At 38.6% G+C, this 21,866-nt stretch overlaps 1 protein-coding gene across 8 annotated transcripts in view; it reads left to right on the plus strand.

Annotated features, from left to right (window-relative positions):
* NEO1 (neogenin 1) overlaps positions 1 to 21,866 on the plus strand; it is a 108,879-nt gene that overhangs the window by 46,454 nt on the left and 40,559 nt on the right. For 5 of the 8 annotated variants that reach the window (XM_081838690.1, XM_081838686.1, XM_081838684.1 and 2 more), the window contains exons 4-10: positions 278 to 431; positions 3,141 to 3,277; positions 7,969 to 8,123; positions 8,935 to 9,055; positions 16,002 to 16,221; positions 19,201 to 19,355; positions 20,803 to 20,951. In XM_081838690.1, the coding sequence (XP_081694816.1) occupies positions 278 to 431; positions 3,141 to 3,277; positions 7,969 to 8,123; positions 8,935 to 9,055; positions 16,002 to 16,221; positions 19,201 to 19,355; positions 20,803 to 20,951 (1,091 nt within the window). The remainder of the gene's footprint in view (positions 1 to 277; positions 432 to 3,140; positions 3,278 to 7,968; positions 8,124 to 8,934; positions 9,056 to 16,001; positions 16,222 to 19,200; positions 19,356 to 20,802; positions 20,952 to 21,866) is intronic. The other 3 variants (XM_081838691.1, XM_081838688.1, XM_081838689.1) reach the window with 1 other exon arrangement.

The following is a 21,866-nucleotide window of genomic DNA, read 5'->3' on the forward strand; positions in this document are numbered from 1 at the left end:
AAGTATGCAGAGATCAATATTTATGCCTATGTCAAATATTTTTGTCTAGTATAGTTATTTACTGGTGGTGGCCATTTTCTGAGAAAAGTTTCTAACAGAAATTGCCTTGGTTATTTCTTGGCAAAGCTTTAGTTGTAATGATCAGTATGTATGAAGAAGCAAGTCTGGAACAGCCTGGACTAGAGCATTGCATCCATAATTACTGTGTTTTGTTAATATCACTTTACATTTATTTTTACTATAATAACCTTGTACTTTCTTATCTCAGTATTTATAGAATCTGAAGTTGCCTCAAATCAGGTGTTCCTAAGACAGCCTTCTTCACTTACCAAAATTACTGGGCAGAATGCCGTTTTGCCATGTGTTGCTACAGGCATTCCCATTCCTGTTATCAGATGGACAAGAAATGAAGAAGAGCTTGTTACAGAAAGGTGGGTAGTTGTTCTGGTGTTACATCAGCTCTTACCTCTCTGCTACCTCTTCCCATCCTAAAAACCCCTACTTTCTGCCATGTTTTATTGATGGAGGAAGCTGATTATTCTGGGAGATTGCCAGGTGGGCTTGTTGTAACTGTGTAAGCACATTAATCACAACTCAATTGGACTAAGTCTGACTTTCCTTTTGATAGTGACTGCTATGTTATATGACAATGACCAGCTGTCTGTTCTGTTGCCTATGTAATTATAATATGTTTAAAGCATAGATAAAGGCTGCAAAGCTCAAGTGCCTAAAACATTTAATGCTCATATTTGAGAATTCGAGTGCCTTTTTATCTCTGCAAAAAGCAAGCCCATAAAAATTAACTTAGAAGGGAATGTGGTCAGCAGATAAAGGGTTACCTGGGGCCTTCCAGCTGCTCACTGACTCAGCAAAATTTGCACATTGAGCACCACAGCAGCTGGTTTTGGAGCTTTCAGTCCCTGAACTAGGCCCTCAGTAGCTTGTCTTCAATGAATAGAGCTGAAACACTATTTAAAATTTGATATTAAGGACTTCCGGGTTGGCGCCATCACCGAATGGCGGACTCCCTCCGAGCTCCGGAGGGAGCCTGCCCGGCAGGGGCTGGGTCTTACCGCGCCGGCGACGCGGGGACCCTCAAAAACCATGGGCGCTGAAACCCATGGACATGGTGACTCGGCTGGCACCTTTTGCGCCCCCCCGACCCGCGAAGGAGCCTTTTTAAAGGCTGCGGAACGGGTGACGGGGGGGGGGTGCTTTGAGTCCTCCGCTTCCCCTGCCGAGCGAAGCCGCATGCCATTCGACGGAGAGCGCTGACTTCTTCTATTGAAAATTTGGACTTAAAAGAATAACCCGTGAGTAATTGGAACCTGGACTAAAAAGGGGGATAAATTTTTTTAAAAATTCGGAGCGAGCGGGGGAGGCGCAAAAAGGAAGTCACCCCCCCCCTGTTGTAGAGGAGTTAAAGTAATGGATTTGACAACTAAGATCGAGTGCAACCCTATTTTGACAAAGTTACTAACTTCGCGATGGAAAATTATAAGACTGAGCTGGAGGAGAAAAGTGGAATTGAACTAAAAAACACCCCCCCCCCCCGGAATCCTGGGAGCGATTCGTGAGAGCGCCGGGAGAAGAGAAAGAGAGGTTTTGACAGCTGTCAAAGAGCTGTCAAAGCGGAAGAACAAAAATGAGAACTTTGTTACGAGGACTTTGCCGGTTACATTTGTTATAAATTGGATACAAATTGTTTAAAACAAGGAATAACAAGTTATTTTGACTGGTGGGCGTGATCTGGAAGGGAATTGAGTTATTGCAATCCACCTAGAGGAGCTGAGGGATATTACAAGTATTGTTGGCTTGGAATCTGAATAGAACTTTTTATCTCCTGGGAAACTGCAGAAATGGAACACTATTTTGTCTACAGAGGTCTACACACTAAAGGAGACAATAGATTTATCTATTGAAGAATGGAAGGGACTTGGCATAATGTTTTGTTCCTGAATAACAGAGCCTCTGCAGAGGAATTAGAAGCTTTTGGAATTAGAACAATTGTGCAGGAGAGCAGGGGAAAAAAAAAAAGGAGGAGAGAGATCAACAAGAACAACAAGAACAACAAGAATTGGATAAAGTCGGAAGTGGGAACATTTGGGACATCCAGATTTGAAAGGTCTAAAGAAATAAAATTGGAGTTTTTACTCCTAAATATAAAAATCTGGATGGAAGAAATGGGCCTTTTTGAGATAGACTCCTTCCAAGATTGGACATTCCAAATTAAAGATGACTGGTAAAGGACTATGGTCTAGATAGATGTGGGAGCTCCAGGAAGACACCAGACGTTGATGAACATTGGGAACGCAACCGGGAAAGGGGGGAGGGAAATTTGGAATCCAAAGGGCGTAAAATTATATTTGATTATTTTAATTATATTTTATAATTTTATCCTAATTAATTATATTTGATTATTTTAATCTGTATTGTGTATCAAAGGGGGGAACGCGTGGAAGGGAACAGGTCGATTTTAGGGGATGGGAAAATATTTTTAAAACTGGGCTAATGATAATAAGTTCAAAATCTGGGATAAGAACTTGCTGAATTTATTTGTAAGAATTGGAATACAAGAGGGGGAGGGGAGGGGAAGTCCTGGAAATATGTTATTGAAAATAAGATTTTAAATTCGGATGTTTTTTGTTTTTGTTTTTTTTGTTGTAATTGGAAATTTCTAATAAAAACAAAAAATAAAATAAAATAAAATTTGATATTAAGATCTCATGTCTGCCCTAGCAGTGTGTTTCCTGCAACTGTTGTTGCTGCCAGTACTGAGTGGAAGCTGAAAACAGCACTGTCTGTAAGCTAGATGAAATACTCAGTTCTATGTAGAATGGGTTACGTTAAAGAGGAGATAGTGGCTTGACTTGACCCTTTTAAAAGCCGCTTAGGTCTCTAGAAACTCATATAGGAGATCTGGAGGAGTATGTTTCTGCTGTACTGAATGCTACTGTAACACTTGCTTCTGGATAAATAAATATGTTAAATTGCCTCAGAAAATTGTGGCACAGGCATATTCTGTACAAAAGTTTTAAGAGATTGAATGTCTTTTGATTTCTGCGAAGAACAAGCCCTTAAAACTTGACTTTAGGAAATTTTCAAAAAAACAATTCACGAATCTGTCCTGTTTTGCACAGTTCTAAAAATTATTTATTGCTGGCTGGAGGGACTCTGAAGATCAACGATATCACAGAAGATGATGCTGGAACATATACCTGTATTGCAGAGAATGGAAATGAAACAATTGAAGCTCAAGCTGATCTGATTGTACAAGGTATGTAACTACTTTTCAAGACATTACAGTTAAAACCACAAATTTCTATATCTTAAAATTATGTACTGTTAATGGGGCAGAGGAGGTACAGTAATTTCTACTGATCCCTATAATTAAGGGTTAGGCCAGGAACCAACATTCAACATACACTAGCTCAGTGCAATGTAACTGTTGCTTGTTTTGCATAATGTTTAGTATTTCAACAGCTCTTCCTTCCTTCCTTGATAGCTTAGTGAGCATTTGGGGCAGGGTGCCAGAACAAACCAGGATAAAACCAGGGTAGTGGGTTCAGATGTAATGAGAAACCATGGTTAACTGAAGCAGAGATTCATAAGCTAACTTCATATTCTGGTTTGTGGGCTACACAAGCTACCCCCCCCCTTGCCACCCCCCACAGCTCTTTCTACCCACATTCATCCCTGCCTACCCGCCACCCGATTGCCATTCCCCATTCCCCCGCAGTGAACCTAAAAATGCCTCATCCTATCCCTTCAGCAAGCACTCCAATCCCAAGATCCTGCTGTCATGGCCTAAAGCAGAGAGGAATGAACAGGAGAATGTCTTTACCCCCTTCACACCATACTGCTCCGGGTTAAAACACTTTCTGCTCTTGGCAGCAGGATTTCAGGATTGGGGCAAGTTGTGAAAGGATGGGGTAGTTCTGGGCAAACTGGGTGGTGGCAACAGCAATGATGAACAGCCCTTGCTCAGGTAGAGTGAGCATTCATGGGCAGCGGGGTAGTGGTAATGGCAACACAAGGGACGTGGGAAGACCTGCCTGGGCCCACCTGCCTGCTCAGTTGCATGCTTGGAGAAAACACAGAAAGGTTGGAGTAGTCTAGTTTCTCACAAATTAAATGAGAATAGTGCCCCAGAATTTTGTTTTCTACAAATGCCAGAAACTTGCTTAACCACTCCCCACCCCCCCAAAAAGTAATCAAAGCATTATGGTTTACACAGTGGAGGAAGGGGGGAAGCAGCCGCCACCCTTCCCCTGCACCCCCCCCATAAATGTCTATAGGTCTAATGTGTTAAGATTATTGTGCAGTGTTTTCCATGTTAGGTTTGTGTGTAATACAAAGGTGTTGGGACAGGGTGGGGGATGTAGTCTGATCTCATTTAGCCACTGAAAATGAAATGGATGAATTTCCTTTACGTAGATTATCAGAAGGTGGCATTCATTTAATCGGTTAAACACAGGAAATTACATGGAGACAAACATATGCTGACAAGGTTATAAGTTCACTTTTCAGCTGGGGAATACTTTATATTTCTCATTCACTCTACTTGGGTCTCCAGAGTTTCCTGTAAATATTATGACATAAACTACATGGAAATGGTTGGTTTCCAGTTGAGTTGTATGACATCTTTAAATCTATCTATTTTTAAGAGTTTTGCATTAAGCACAAAATACAACAGACTGAGCAAACATGTTTTGAATTCTGATCATACAGATTCACAGAAAAAAGTAAAAACTTGTACTGAGAGATTTAAAATTTAAGTGCATTTTTGCTCCTCCCACTTGAATTAAGCATTTTGGCCCCTGTTGCAACCTGAGTATCTAGACCAGCCTTTCTCAACCTTGGGTCCCCTGATGTGGTTGAACTAAAACTCCCATCACTCCTAGCTAGCAAGCCCAGTGTTTAGGGATGATGGGAGTTGTAGTCCAACAACATCTGGGGATCAAAGGTTGAGAAACACTGATCCAGACGGATCACAGGGAGTCAACTCCCAGATGTGACAGGAATCTCAGTTCCCTCCCAAGTCACAAAACCAGCTGATTCAGTCATGTCTGAATTTCATTTGTCAGCTTGCATACATCTAATTCCCAAACATGAACAGTCATTGGAAGACTACATTAATGCACAGGGCTAGATGAAAAGCAGGAAGAGAGGTGTGTGTTACCAGTATGCTGCTAGCATTGAACATCATACAGAAATATAATCTCACCAAGCCGCCATGTATTGAACACAACTTGGGAACATAGCAACAACTTGTAGAACCACATTGGAAGCATCCCTAACCATGTTAAATAATTACCCATCACCACCCTTGAGCGTCCTCTCTGCCAATAGTGGGCAGAATTTTTAACAAGCAGTTCCCTAAATCCCTACCAAACGCAAAGTTGTATTCCCAAATAATTTCATGATCATCTGCATCAAAGCTGCAAATAATTCTAACAGGATTAATAAGATTCAGTTTACTCTATTAGTTCCCTAGAGCAATTCTTCCTGGATTCACTAACTTTCTCTCAAGGAGAATCTAATCTCTTTTAATTTGCTTTTATTTTGTTACATTTTTCGTTAACTTCCTTTAAGGAATAGATGCAGAGTAGTTGCACTTATTTTCCGAAACTGTTTTAAGTTTCTTAACAGCGTTAAGAGACTTAAAACAATGTTATCAATGACACATGCCATTTTGCAAAATTGTTGCTTTTGTAAGGGTTCTTGAGAAGTCCTAAGTGACAAAAAATATGGCTAAATTAGCTGTTGATATGGGTCTAGAATATCTGCAGTAAAGACACTGATACTGAGTTGAGGGAATTGCGTTAGCCCTACATTTCAGCTTTGTTGTTGTTTAGTTGTTTAGTCGTGTCCGACTCTTTGTGACCCCATGGACCAGAGCACGCCAGGCACTCCTGTCTTCCACTGCCTCCCGCAGTTTGGTCAGACTCATGCTGGTAGCTTCGAGAACACTGTCCAACCATCTCATCCTCTGCCGTCCCCTTCTCCTTGTGCCCTCAGTCTTTCCCAACATCAGGGTCTTTTCCAGGGAGTCTTCTCTTCTCATGAGGTGGCCAAAGTATTGGAGCCTCAGCTTCAGGATCTGTCCTTCCAGTGAGCACTCAGGGCTGATTTCCTTAAGAATGGAGAGGTTTGATCTTCTTGCAGTCCATGGGACTCTCAAGAGTCTCCTCCAGCACCATAATTCAAAAACATCAATTCTTTGGCGATATCTTAAAAACTGGAGCTTTATATATTATTGAAGCTTTATACCAGCTGCTGCTTCAGTCTTGTAGGAGTATTTTTTGAACAAGACATTTAACGGCTTCCAGCAGAATATTAAAATACAATGATATATTAAAATACAGTACAATGATATATTAAAATATAGTGATCCTTTTGACCAAAGGCTCAATTGCGGGTTGGAAGGAGATTTAAAAAGTTTTATTTTCCCTTGGTATAAGAAATGCAACCTGTCGCTAATGCAAACCTACCACAAATGAATGAAAGGCTGTCATAGTGTAAGGGTTGAAAGCAGATGTCTGAGGCTTTGACTTTCTTTTCATGGACTGCATAATTTCCATGTATGTAAGCTTAATAAAATGTGCATAATTTTAACCCATCACAGTAAATTCAATAGTTCATTATATATACTTGTTCTCTGGGTGATAGTGTCACTAAGGAAAGGTGAAATGGAAAGAGTAAACACCCAAGGCTGCTTTGAAATATAATTGTCTGGTGCTAAAACATGTGATTTTCCAATAAAATTGTATTTTGTGTAATTGGCTTGTTTGCTCTCTGGTTATCCATTTAACTTGTTTACCACAAACATCTGTACTTGTGCTTAATTGCTATGTGTACTGAATACTAATATAGTTAAGCTACAAAAATAACTTTCAAAAACATTCAAACTTGTAAATGGAGAAGAATGTCTAATGAATTTGAGTATTTTATGTTCAACTTTCACGAAGAACATGGCTTTACTTGTCTCCAACCCACCCGAGTGTACTGAAGCAAATAATCCTATGAAAATTAAGATACAAAACAAAACAAAACAAAACAAAACTCAATTGTATTAAAGCAAGACCCATTGAGGATGGAATTCAGGCTTGAATTTAGCACTGGGAATGGTGTTCCCCTCATTAAACAGATTTGTATTCAGACCTTCTCATAGAAACTAAAAATATTACTCACCCATCATGTTATTTGATAAGCAAGACACTTCAGATTTCTGGTTGTTATCTTATGCCTCTTGTTCCTTTCCCATTGCACAATTCTGTTTGGTTTAAGTTGTTCCCCATCTGCAACAGATCCTTTTAGTGCTATTGCAGCTTGGTAGCTTAATCCATTCAAATGTTAAAAGGAACAGTCATTTGGGGCAGCTTTTATTTAGGTTCTGGTGCTCTGCAATGCCTTCTTTGCCCTTAATCATAATTTCCAGTCTGTTGAAATGTAAAATAAATATTTAAAATTAGGGCTGTAACTTCAATTGCTACATTAACCAGCTAAAGTTTTAGTTACTTAACTGGTAAGGCACAATTCTAATTAGGGTTACAAGTTTATTTTTGAAGGCTTCTATGATGAAGAATACTAAAGATGACTTTTCCTTCTAACAATGAGCAAGTTGCTTTTATTTATGAAATTTATCTTGTACTGTACTTGCATCCGTTTCTCAAAGGTATCACTTGTTGTATTTTAATTTATTTAATCTGTTAAGAGGCAAAGGATAAGTTAAAAGTTTAATAGATTGTCATTCCTACTGAAATTGAACTACTTGATTACTTGATCTTGAGCAATAGCAATTATTTTTGAAAGCTGGTAATCTAATACATTTCTTTGCAACACATACATACCTACAATATATATTTAGTCTGCTTCTCTACTCAGTTTTGTCATATGAAATGGTTGAACAGTGTATGCCATATTTGATCAGTAATCTGTAAGTGCTTTTCTTATTTTTATTTAAAGCTCCTCCTGAGTTTCTGAAGCAACCCTCTAATATTTATGCTCATGAATCCATGGATATTGTGTTTGAATGTGATGTGACTGGGAAGCCAACTCCAACAGTGAAGTGGGTAAAGAATGGAGATGTGGTGATCCCTAGTGACTACTTTAAAATTGTAGTAAGTATATCTTTAGTATGTATCCTATGGCTTGATTTCCTTGTGTTTTAACTAAATGTATATAGTGCTAAATTGGGTACATTAATCAATGTATGCTTGAGCCACCAAACTATCAGTTTTAATTTTTCTCTCTCCAATAACTGCATAGTCACAATAGTTTGAACCTAGATAGGCAGAAAGACCCTTTAAATTTAGAGGATCAATTTTGTGATGCGGTATGGTAGAAAATATGTTGGTCATACAAGTTCACCCACACTTCTAATTGTACTTTATCAATAGAAAAAGTATGGCAGACCTTGCCAATATGACAATAGGTTGCATCCTCATGCTAGGACACTGAAAGCTTATTCTAATGCCTCATGTGAATGTGCTTTGTGAAGTATCTCTCCCATCTTTAGGGTGTTAATTGCATTCCATTTGGAAAAATGGGCCTAAAAGGTTAAGCATCATCATCACCATCCTTTAGAAGGTGGGACAGGCACTCCTGACCAGTTTCATTTTCCACTGATGGTCTTTTTAGGTCTTTTCAGGAGCTGAGCTGTGTTAATTTAGAACCCTTTTCAATTAGAATAGAACACTGTTTAGTACATACAGCAATTCTGTCAGTGCCCATTAATGGTTGTGCTGATCTTGATGTTGTGGAAGTTGAGCACTGAAGTCCAAGAGCTCTTGAACACAAATGTAATTTAGAAGTGTCATGAGGCATAAAAACATCGTTTCCCACGTTTCCCCCACCCTTTGAAGCCTTTGTAGTTTTGACTTCTCCATTTTAGTGAATATTATATTATGCCATGTGTGTGTTCTCTTTTAGAATGAGCATGACCTACAAGTTTTAGGTCTAGTGAAATCGGATGAAGGATTTTATCAGTGTATTGCAGACAATGATGTGGGAAACATACAGTCTGGAGCCCAGCTGATAATACTTGATCATGGTAAGAAACTAGGGAAACTTCCCCAAAAGTGGGGAAGAATAATTTCAGGTTTACATTCTTTTCCACAAGGAATTCTCTACTCAGATATGAGTGACAGCTGTTTGCTCGTGTTATAAACACATTATCTTTGTAAAATAAAATTTCTAAATGTGTTCTCTTTAGTTTAGTTTGAAACAAACTTTTATATTGCAGAACATTCCTTCAGCCTGTGAACATGATAGATCAAAGACACACAATGATTTGTCTTTACTGTTGCATTTTATAATAATTATCAAGGCAATTGGCATTGATAAAGTGAATAATGATTACTTTTCAGTAGTTAAATTACATCTTAGTTATCAAAACTATCAGCTGTTAATAATAATAATAATTCCTTCAGTGGCCAGTTAAAGCAAATTTCTTTAAAAACATTTATGATACAATTTTAATATCGTTCCAAAAAACCCTCATAACATTTATTAATCACAACCCTGTGTTGCGATTATCTGATATCATTTTAATTAAGCAGAGCACATGAATGCATGGCACTGGATTCTATACATGCAGTTAGTCTCTTGGTGGTTCATCCTTCAGCAGACTCTTAGAAGTGTTCAATAGCCATCCTGCAGGGAGTTTTGTGTGTGTGTTCTACATCATCAGAAGAATCTTTATTTGCGTCAACCACTAGCCATATCAATAAAATAAAATAAAATGTACTGAAGATAGAGGTAAAAACTTAACTATACAAAATATATTCTGGAGGTTCACAGTGTGTGTGTGTGTGTGTGTGTGAGAGAGAGAGAGAGAGAGAGAGAGAGAGAGAGAGAGAGAGATCACAATGGGGAAAGATTGGGACATATAATCCTAGAAAAGGATGGCATCCATTTGACATATGCTTCTCTTGACAGTGGAGTAGGCTCCCTTATCCTTAGCCTTTCTGTTGACTGCCAAAATTGACCTCAGACACATAAAGACTTGTGGCTTTCACACAATCTTTTTGTCACTCATCACCCGAAGATGTTGCAAAAGAAGGCCCAAGAGACCACCATAACCAGCTGGATCAAGGCCTCCATCATCCTGGCCTATGATGCCCAGCATTTATGGCCCACTCTGCCAGGGTAGTGGTGACTTTGGGAGCCTTGGTTGCTAATTCGAGAGATCGGTAGGACAGCCACCTGGGCACCCTCCTCATTTACTACAAAATGGACATTTATGCCTCATCAGAGGCTGCCTTAGGGCAGAGTTTCCTTCAGAAGGTAGTTTCTTCTCAGCAAATGGCTTATAGGTGCTCCCCGCAGTACTTTGGGCTCCGGTAGATCCCATTGTGACTGGATCCAGTCATAACAGGAAAATGGGTAATTGGGTACTTAGCTTGAAGGATTGTTTTCTGATAGACAGTAAGAGCCAGTCACTTCCACACTGCAACTTCCTCTTTCGTTATGTAAGCCTATATTCTGAAAAGGCTTCAGAGCCTTTCTCTGCCCTCCTCATCTCTCTGCCTCTGCATAGTTGTGCATGTTATAAAGTTTTAGTTTTCAAGGTTATTCCGTAATATAATGTTCGTTAAATAGGACTCCAAGGTTTCCAAAGGACATCCTTTAAACTTAGTCACCCAATGGAAACTGGAGAGCTCCAGAAAGTGGGAGTGAGGGGTGGAGACAGCATGCAAATTCACCAGGTGGTTTTCCTGTCTAGGCTAGGCTAGCAGGACATCACTTGTCCATCAGAAAAAGATACTTCACAGTAAGTACCCAGTGACCCATTTTCTGTTCATGATAGTTTTTGAAGCTGGAGAGACATTCCTACAGCAGCACGTTGCTAAGTGGCAAGTACATCAGTATTATAGAGGCTGTCTGAAGGATTGTGTTTCCCTATATGAGCCTGTCTGGGCTTTGAGAATTTCAGGGGAGGCCTTTTTCTTCGTCCCTCCATCTGCACAGGCATGTATGGTGAGGACACAAGAGAGGTCCTTTGTGGCTGCTCCCAGATGGGCGAACTCCGTTCCATGGGAGGTCATGATAGCACCTTCTATGCTTTCCTTTCACTGGCAAGCAAATTTATTTTGTTTAAACAGGTCTTTGGTCATGAACTGGCTATTGTGGCAGAATTTTCGAAGGGTGGGTATTGTACTTGTGCTTTTGAATGGTTTTAAGGGTTTTTTTAATGTTTTTTTTAAGGGACACGGGTAGTTCTGTGGTCTAAACCACAGAGCCTAGGTCAGTGGTTTGAATCCCCACGATGGGGTGAGCTCCCGTTGCTCGGTCCTAGCTCCTGCCAACCTAGCAGTTCGAAAGCACGTCAAAGTGCAAGTAGATAAATAGGTACCACTCTGGCGGGAAGGTAAACAGCGTTTCCGTACGCTGCTCTGGTTTGCCAGAAGCAGCTTAGTCATGCTGGCCACATGACCCAGAAGCTGTACACTGGCTCCCTTGGCCAATAAAGCGAGATGAGCGCTGCAACCTCAGTCATCCGTGACTGGACCTAACGGTCAGGGGTCCCTTTACCTAAGGTTTTTTTAGTGCTGTTTTTCATAGGACTACTTATTTACTTGCTTTTTAATATTTATATTTGTGTATTTTTAGTGGTGTTTCTTTTAATTTATGCTGTGAAGTGCCTTGGGAGAGAGGTGGGATATAAATGAAATAAATAAAAAATAGAGCTGTGAGATTGTCTCTGTGGTTATGACATGGGGCTCTGTAGCATTCTACTATTATAAAGCATTACAGTTCTATTACAGTTTGTCCTATAAATATGGAATTCGTTAGAGAATCTTCTTGGTAAGCTGTCAAAGGCTTTTTTGGGGAAAAGAATAAAATCTAAAAAATGTGACTAGATGATTGAGGTTGCTGATATTTATATTTACACAATAGGATGCATGGCTATGCTTGATTTTTCTAAATCTTAAGAATTTTTTTTTTAAAAAAAATCTTAATGAGGTACCCTTTGCTTTTTCTTCGATTTTATAATGCATAATTTCTGATAGAATTTCTATCAGGCACAGTGCAGTGTTTATCCATGGATTTGTTGCTTCTGAAGGAAGTAGATAAATGTGACTTTTTATTGGCTCTGTGTAAAAACATACTGTGCCTTTGTGTTGCTCTTATGTTAACACTGGTATCTTATCTAAAATACAGCATAACTTTGGGTTGAAAGGATAGGAAGAGTTGCTTTCCTTTCTGAATTTTCTTTGTATGATGCATTGATAATGACACACCTTTTTGATTATTGTACATGACAGGAAATTTTTAATGACTTCCTTTAAAACAAAATATGTCATGGGTGTGGGAGGAGTGTTTTTATCACGCTTTTATGACTTCCTTTAAAAGTTTACGTTGGAAAAAATTAAAACATTCTCCCTGCCAAAGTGGCATAAAATTTTATGGGTGGATTTGGGGATGAGCTCAGAAAGTACTCATTTCACAAAACTTAAATAGAGCAGTCAACTATTAAAATCTTTAAAAGTAAGTGTTTCATTACATTTTCAGAATAGGTTACAAAAATAGTAATGCGAGGCAAACGAAAAACGTGGATATCTGTGTTATATTAGATCAGTCCGTATCAAGCTTGAGATAATCGTGTAATTTGAGAAATAAAAAGGGTCCAATCTTTTTGAATCAGAGTTCTCCTTATCATAGCCTTAGGGCAGCACTGCATATTATGATTCCTGCAGAATACACCAGTGTGGTATAATACTTGCGTTCCCCTGAAACAGTTACAGTGTCTAGCATTGCTATTAATTTAGTGTTCTCAACTTTTTTTCTTGAACTTTCCTATCACCCCGCCCCCTACCCCCAGCTACACACTTTTCCTTTTCACAGCTTCCAGGAACCTTGAATTGCCTTTGAAATTGATGCAAATGTATAAGTAGTACTTGTGGCAACTAACAATTGCCTCTAGTTGACACTTGAAAATATCGCTGAAAATAAAATAAAAGAAGAAATAATGCAAGATCTGTTCTAATAATATGTTAAGCAGATGCAATTTCTAAGGGGAAATTATTATTGTTGTTTAATATGGTTGTAGAAGCCAGGGTAGTATTAGCCTGCTATTGGAAATAAAATTACAATCTTTCTATTTGGGAACAGATGATCAAATTATGGAGTTTAGTCATAATGGTTATGCTAATGAGTTTTCATTAGGGTTAATGAAGGGAGACGGAGACTATACAGTTTTAAAGAAAAAATGATATTTAGTGAATATTGAATTCAGCTCTCAGGACAACTAATTAAAGACAGTAATTGTTTCGCTGTCTCATAAGGAAAAGTATTCTTCGAAAAGATTGTGAATGCGTTAGTGTACAGTAGTAAAAAGTTTTGTATAAACTTGAAAATATTTGTTTAGTCTTTTATTGGTGTCGAAACAGAAAAAAGTTGCCTCACCATCATACATTTTGCCCTCCTAACCTAGTTGTGCTAACGCTAATGATAAGTAACAACAACAGTAATTTATTACTTGTAGCTGGCCCATCTGACTGGGTTCCAACAGAAAATAACAGCACAGTTAAAATTCAGATATTAAAAACTTCCTGATACAGGGCTGCCTTCAGATGTCTTCTAAAAGTCAGATAGTTGTTTATTTCCTTGACATCTGATGGGAGGGCATTCCACAGGGCAGGTGCCACTACCAGGAAGGCCCTCTGCCTGGTTCCCTGTAACTTTACTTCTTGCAGTGAGGAAACCGCCTGAAGAGTTGGACTTCAGAGTCCGGGCTGAACAATGGGGTTGGAGACGCTCCTTCAGATATACTGGGCTGAGGCCATTTAGGGTTTTAAAGGTCAGCACCAACACTTTGAAGTGTGCTCAGAAACATACTGGGAGCCAATGTAGATCTTTTATTTTTTATTTTATTTTTTTGACTATTTTGTGGGTCCACCACATATTTTTTATTATTATTTTTTTTAAAAAAATATTTTATTTAGGATTTTCTTGTTTTACAGAAGTGTAATGCCTCGTATTTCCCCCCCCCCCATGTAACATTTTTACAAATCCGTTTCATTTGTTGAGGCATTAGGGGGAGAAGGGGAAAAAAAAGGAAAAAGAAAGGGGGTGGAGGGAGGGAAGATGGATGGGGGTGGGGTCAGGTGGTGGTGTTTCTATTATGCTTAATGTATGTAGAGTTTGGTGTCAGCGTTGTTTGTGTTGTTCATTTGTGTTCCTTTGGTGGTGAGAGAGTTTGGGGTTGGCCTAGGGTGTGATTGTTTGTTTGTGATTGGCTGTGGTGATCTTTGTTTTCGTGTGTGAGTGGGTGTTTTGGATCAGGTTAGCCATATTGATTTGTATGCTGTTGGTGGATTATTGTCATTGTCTTGTTGGGCTGTGTATGTGATAAAGGGGAGCCATATCGGGGTGAAGGTGTCATGTTGTTAAAAGAAAAACCCTACAAAGGCATTTAATCAGTATATTTTTTACTTCCCTGGGTACTTAGTTGACTTTTTGCAATGCCCACACACATCATTTGATAAGGCACCTTCCTCTTGTGTCCCTTATTCTTATGCATCTAGCCTCTATTACTTTGAGAAATCCTGGGCCATTTTCTGCCATTTCGGTGCTTAAATCAGCTTACAAATAATTAAAACATAAGGCAGTAAAACATTGCATAATTTTCTATTCGTAGTAAAATGTTCATGTTTTAGCTAATTTACAATAATAAATAGTTCTAATTGAATCTATTCTTAAATTAGATGAGCCTCAGCAGTGTTTATTGGCCAGAGCTCCATATTATCTACTTAATTGAGCTTTCAGTTGCATGAAATTATTAAATAATCTTCTGAACTGTTGGAGTAGAATTAAAAGCAAAAAGAGGCAGCTAATTGCACAATAATTTTAGCTGTACTGCACCATTTCTTTCAAATATCCTTGAAGGTAGATATACATGGAAATATATTGCAGGGATTCAAAATATAAAGAACTATTTATGTAAAGATTCTCTCGAAACAGGGAAGCCTTATTTCTAGGTCTTCCTTAGAATTGATTGTACAAGCTGTTTAAAAATAAATGCTTGCTCTCATTTCTGAATATTTTCATTGATTGGTTAGTTGGTTGTGTACATATAAAATGTGTTTGTACACACACATACGCACCCTTCATATTTTCAATTAATTCACTTTCATCTTAAAATACTTCCATCCTTTTTCTATTAATGCTCAAGGAGCTTACAATAAAATTAAAACAAGAAGTTAATTGTTCATTGTTATTCTTATTTTAATGCAGTGGCACTTCAAATAATTTGTGAAATTAAGCATGCCAGGCTTGCTCTAATAATGATGGCATGCAGCACCATAGCTAGGTGCTGTTTAATCATGAGCAATAATGATTCATGAAGAGAACATGTTGTTGGAGTGAAAGATTGAAACTCTTTGGAGGTAGGGGTTTGTGGATCTCCTGTTCATATTCTTCACATACTGGTTGGAAATGGTTTCAAACTCCCTTAGGATTGTCACACTCCTTTAATAGATGAATTCACAACTGAGCAACTTAAAATATGCACAAAAGAATCAGTACACCAAGCTAATCAATGTCTATTTTATTCTTATGACTAGTATAAACTTGTTTTTTCAGTTATTCAAAGAAAAATTGAAGTTCTTCTTGAAGTATGCTTATTTGATTGCAAATTTAATGATTTTCTAATAAATATTTCAGTGCAAAAAAAGCTTAAATGTCAAACTGATGTTTTCATTCTGAGGTGCTACTTTATCCTCAATTTTCACCGTTCCCTTCCCACTTCCATTATAATGGAGATTTGACTGCCTGCTCTATAGTGATGTCTCCTTTGATATTTCCCATTAGTTTTCAGTAGTTACCTTTTTTTGCCTGCATGCCAACCTTCAGTTTAATGGCCTTTTTTGTGTGTTCATTTTGTTTTGTTTCCCATCGTGGTTTTGTTTATTTCTTTTTTGGTTTTTTCTGTTTTCTCTTTAAATCGTCGTGATGTATGCCCTTCATATTCCCCAATGTTTGCACATGACAAGATGTTGCCATCCCAACATTACCTCCCACTTCACTGACCAGTGCCACTACTGACCATCTAGCACCAGCTACAAGTGGACCGTTGCCTTCTGCCCCTCGAGATGTTGTGGCTTCCCTTGTCTCTACCCGCTTCATCAAGCTGACCTGGAGAACACCTGCATCCGATCCTCATGGAGACAATCTTACCTACTCTGTGTTCTACACCAGGGAAACCGTAAACAGGTATAATTTACTTTTTTATATACAAATTTACAATACAGTGGTGCCCCGCAAGACGAATGCCTCACAAGACGGAAAACCCGCTAGACGAAAGGGTTTTCCGTTTTGGAGGCACTGCAAGACAAATTTCCCTGTGGGCTTGCTTCGCAAGACGAAAATGTCTTGCGAGTTTTTCCGACGTTTTCCCCCTTTCCCCCCCTTTTTCTAAGCCGCTTATCCGCTAAGCTGCTAAAAGCCGCTAATAGCGCTAATCCGCTAAGCCGCTAATGGGCTTGCTTCGCAAGATGAAAAAACCGCTAGACGAAGAGACTCGCGGAACGGATTCTTTCCGTCTTGCGAGGCACCACTGTATAGTAATTTCTTTACTTGACTGTTTTTAAGCTTTAGATTTCTTACTTGTACCACTCCAAAGGCCTGGTAAGAAGTTCAGAACTTTCCAACTAAAATAGACTTCCGGGTTGGCGCCATCGCCGAATGGCGGACTCCCTCCGAGCTCCGGAGGGAGTCTGCTCGGCAGGGGCTGGGTCCTACCGCACCGGTGATGCGGGGACCCTTAAAAACCACGGCCAGAGGAGGCCGTGGACATGGAGACTCGGCTGGCACCGTTAGCGCCCTCCCGACTCGTGAAGGAGCCTTTTTAAAGGCTCCGGATCGGGTGCCGGGGAGAAGCGTGGTGCTTGAGTTCTCTGCTATCCCTGCCGAGCGCAGCCGCATGCCATCCGGCGGAGAGCGCTGACTTCTTCTATTGAAAATTTGGATCTAAAAGAAGAACCCGTGAGTAATTGGAATATGGACTAAAAAAAGGGGACAAATTTTTAAAATTTGGAGCGAACGGGGGAGGTGGAAAAAAGGAAGTCAGCCCCCCCCCGAAATTGTAGAAGAGCCAAAACAAAGGAATGGATAACTAAGATCGAGAGTAACCTTATTTCACCGAATTAGCAACTTCGCGAGGGAAATTTATAAGATTGAGCCGGAGGAGAAAAGTGGAATTTGTATTAAAAAGCAACACCCCCCCCCCCGGAATCCCTGGAGCGATTCGTGAAAATGCCTGGAGAAGAGTAACGGAGGTTTTGACAGGTTTTGACAGCTGTCAAGGAGCTGTCAAAACGGAAGAATGTAACAGAGACTTGGTTATGGACTTTGCCGGTTACATTTGATATAAGTTGGGTATAAATTGTTTCAAATTGTTCAAATAAGGATAAACAAGCTATTTGGTCTGGTGGATGGGCTTTGGAAGGGAACTTTGTTACGGGAATCCATCTAGAGGAGCTGAGGGATATTGCATGTGTTTTTGACAGGAAACTTGTGCAGTTGAATAGAACTTTTAATCTCCTGGGAAACTGCAGAAATGGAACACTATTTTGTCTACAGAGGCCTACACACTACAGGAAACAATGGAACTATTTGTTGGAAAATGAAAGGATCATGATGTAATGTTTTGTTCCTGAACAACAAGCCTCTGCAGGGATATTAGAAACTTTTGGAGAAAGAACATTTCTGTGGGAGAACAGAGAAATAAAAAGGAGGAGAATGGCCGACAAGAATAAGGAAATAACAAGAACTGGACAGAAATGGGAAAGGGGATATTTGGGATATCCAGATTTGACAAGCTTATGGATTTAAAATTGGAGTTTCTACTCCTGGATATAAAAATCTGGATAGAAGAAATGGACCCTCTTCTCGTTAGACTTCTTTTAGGATTGGACATTCGTAATTTAATGATTGGACATTCGCAATTAATAAGACTGGCAAAGAATCAGAGGGATGTGGGTTTAACGCAATGTGGGAACTCCAGGAAGATATTAGAGATGGAGGGCTAGGAGGAACGTAACAGGGAAAAAGGGGAGGGAAAGTTGGAATCCAAAGGTTGTAAAATTATTATTTAATTCTATGTTGTTGTTGTTTTTTTTTTTTTGTATTATGTTTGAAAGGGGGAAACTCGTGGAAGGGAATAGATCGATCTTAGGGGGATGGGAATTACGCTAAACTGGGTAATGGAGGATGATTGCAATTTGGGGATAAGAATTTGTTGAACCTAATTGTTTATTTGGAAGATTTGGAATACATGAGGGGGTGGGGAGGGGAAGTCCTAGTTATTGGAAAAAGTTTATAAATTGGATTTAATTTGTTTTAATTTGGAAAACCTTAATAAAAATTATTTTTTTAAAAAAAAGAACTTTCCAACTAAAATAAAATGCTGTGACTTTTTTTTTTTTTTTAAGACACATTTTATGTAGTTGCTTGGAGATACTTGGGCTCAACTTGAATTTTCAGAGTGAAGAAATAAGGATAAGATGTTGTCAGATAGACACTTGTGGCTTCATCCTGTTTGCCTGTTGACTTGCTTCTTGTGAGAGTATCTGATGAGGAAAAAACAATTTGTGTCTGTCTAGTGCATTTAAACACTCTTAAGAACACACATTGAAAAAGTATTATTGAAACTTTAAGAACTGACTTTGCAGATGAGTTGTTTGGATCTTAGAGCCATTGAATCGGCTTTGTTTCTGAATTGTGAATTCTATTCTTTGAGAATACCCTCCAAGTGAGGAATCATGTATTTCTAGAAGAATCAAACATGAATGCTGGCTGTCCTAGTTATAGCACTTATTTTGGGAGCTTTGCTTTTGTGGGACATCAAAACTACTTTAGCTGGGAAGGAGTTCTTTAATTATGTTGGAAGCTGTGGAAGGCCTATGGTTTAGTGAGAGAGCACATGCTTTGTATGCAGATCATCTCAGGTTCATTCCCTGGCATCTCCAGGTAGGGCTGGGAGAGGCATCTGCAACTGTGCAGAGGTCTACTCAAAGAATAACACTTACAGATAAGCAAATCCCATCTCCCCAATCATTACTTTGTCATTACTCTGTCCTGTGAACATTATTCTGAACTAATACCTTCCCTGTGGTGCTATCATTTACTGCTTATGTGTACCAAATATTTTCTAACCTCAAGTCTTTTCCCATGTGCCTTTTTTTTTTTAAGGGAGCGTGTTGAAAACACAAGCCATCCTGGGGAAATGCAAGTGACAATACAAAACTTGATGCCTGAGTCTGTGTATGTTTTCAGAGTGGTAGCTCAAAACAAACACGGGCCTGGAGAAAGTTCATTGCCACTTAAGGTGGCAACACAACCTGAGGGTAAGCTTTAAACATTTCCACCCTGTTTGTTGCTGTTGCTGTGGCAGATGGTGTTAAAATGTTTGTTTTTATCCTTTTCACACAATGCAGTAGTAGCTGTACTCTGATTAATTTGCTATATAATTCTGTATAATCACACTTGTATCACTTAAGCCTGGTTCCTTTAAGATATGCACATGTTATGTTAAAGTCAGTTGTCTATTTTAATGATTTAGAGATGATCCAGTGAAAGTTACCCTACTTCTAAGCCTACATGGCAAAAAAAAAATCTCAGCATATTATTAATAGGACAATCCTATGCATATTCACTCTAAATAATTTCCATTTTGTGCAATAGTGCTTACTACCTAGCAAGTGTGTTTAGGATTGCAGACCAATTCTTATGTTGAAATTAGTAGTATTTAAAAGATAAGACTTTTGCCTGCATAGTAACAAAGGAAGTTTAGTTTTGGCTGGATCATGTTCTAAGCATGTGTACAATCTAATCTTGCATCGGATAATCCCTTACGGATAAAATTCAATTTAAGTTTATCTTTGGATGCAAATAGTTTTATGGCAATGTTAAGCTTCTTGCACAGTCTCATTATACTTGAGATGACACACAAAGTACACATGTCAGGAAGAAAAAGAAGTTATGGAGCATAGAATCATAGAGCATAGAAGTCAAATTTGCTTTAAAAACTCCCAAGTTTGAATTATGATATGAGATACCACAATCAACTTAAGCATGGCCTTTTAAAAAACCAATTTAGCATAAAAATTGCCTCTCTAAAAACATTTTTAATTGCTAAAGTCCGGCCATTCTTTGTCTTCTATTTTCAACATCCATTTTAGGTTGGGTAGGTTGATTCACATTTTTTTGTTCTTTGTTTGTTTCAGTGCTCATTAAAGGTTCACTTTTCCCGTATCTTATTATTGATGTTCAGCCAGGAAATTGGCATATTGGGCAGTTTGAATGCTTTCACTTCCATTTTTTATTAACCACAGGTTAATGTTGCATCTGTACCCTAAATTAGTTAATTTTAACTATAGTTTGTTGAAATAAGCTGTGTTCATAACCCGTTGGTTGAAGTTTCAGTTGTTTCAAAGAAAATGGGTTGCAGTTTTTGTGGATTTACATGAAACAACAAGCTGTGGATAATCAAAAATGGAAGTAAAGATTACAGAAGTGGAAGCACCCATGTTAGCCTGAGATTTTCTATGGCTCATTCCCAACACAATAAATCAAGGTATAATTTAACATCCGAACCAGTGGAAAGGAATTAGCATGATTCAGCTGTGTGTTCAATTCATGGAGAGCCAAATTGGTTCCAGAACAGGTCCATTCACACTGTTTCACTTAAATTCTGTTTAGAATTTAAGAGCTATTTGCTTCAGATATGCAATATAAAGTGTAATGAATTTTTTTTTTAAGTAATACTTATAATACATCTTGTTTATTTTTCAGTTCAGCTTCCTGGCCCGGCCCCTAATATTCGAGCATATGCAAACTCACCTACATCAATCACTATTAGTTGGGCAACACCTTTATCTGGCAATGGTGAAATCCAAAACTACAAGCTGTACTACATGGAGAAGGGCGCAGACAATGAGCAGGTATGATGCATAGCATAATATTAGCAGAACTTTAGGCTTTTTTACCTGTAGTAAGATTACTGTTTTCATTATAGTTCTCATTTCAGAATTTGGATGTTATTTTGTTGGATTTTATTAACAAACAGCAGGAGAGAATACCTTTTAATATTTTGCAGCAAATGGACCTGTTGCAATTGCTAGACAAATTCTAGTTTCACTTTTTGAAGTTTCACTCTTTGAAGTATTAAAGCTATTGTAGGTAAACTGAGGGTAGAATCCAAATGTTTATGGACTCTAATTCCATCACCCCCAGCTAGCATGAACAATAGTCACATATGATCAGTTATTATTTAGCCACCCCGAGATAAACAAATGAGATTCTCATAAACATGTACTAGTTTTCTTTTACAAAAAGCATCCATTGATTTACTTAAATGCCTTACCACTTTTTTATTGCCATTTTTATTTAACTAGATAGTCTGCAGGTCATTTATTTCAACTAGTGTTGAGCCATGGGGGTTTGATTTTGTCAAAACACATTTAACTTTGAAAACAGCCCCTCGCCAAATGAATGTCAGGACCAGAGTGTTCACATATTCAGGAAGTTCCGCTGTTACTTTCCTGATTGGCTAGAATCATGCACATGTCTAATCTAATTCAAAATAGATTTGCCCTAACTCAAAATAGATTTACAAATTCCTTCCAGTAGCACCTTAAAGACCAACTAAGTCAGTTCTTGGTATGAGCTTTCGTGTGCATGCACACTTCTTCAGTGTATCTGAAGAAGTGTGCATGCACACGAAAGCTCATACCAAGAACTGACTTAGTTGGTCTTTAAGGTGCTACTGGAAGGAATTTGTTTTGTTTTGACTATGGCAGACCAACACGGCTACCTATCTGTAACTCAAAATAGATTTGTTTGCCTTTGGTGAAAAA

Source organism: Podarcis erhardii (genome assembly GCF_964252035.2).
Source record: "Podarcis erhardii genome assembly, chromosome: 14".
NCBI classification, from domain to species: domain Eukaryota; kingdom Metazoa; phylum Chordata; class Lepidosauria; order Squamata; family Lacertidae; genus Podarcis; species Podarcis erhardii.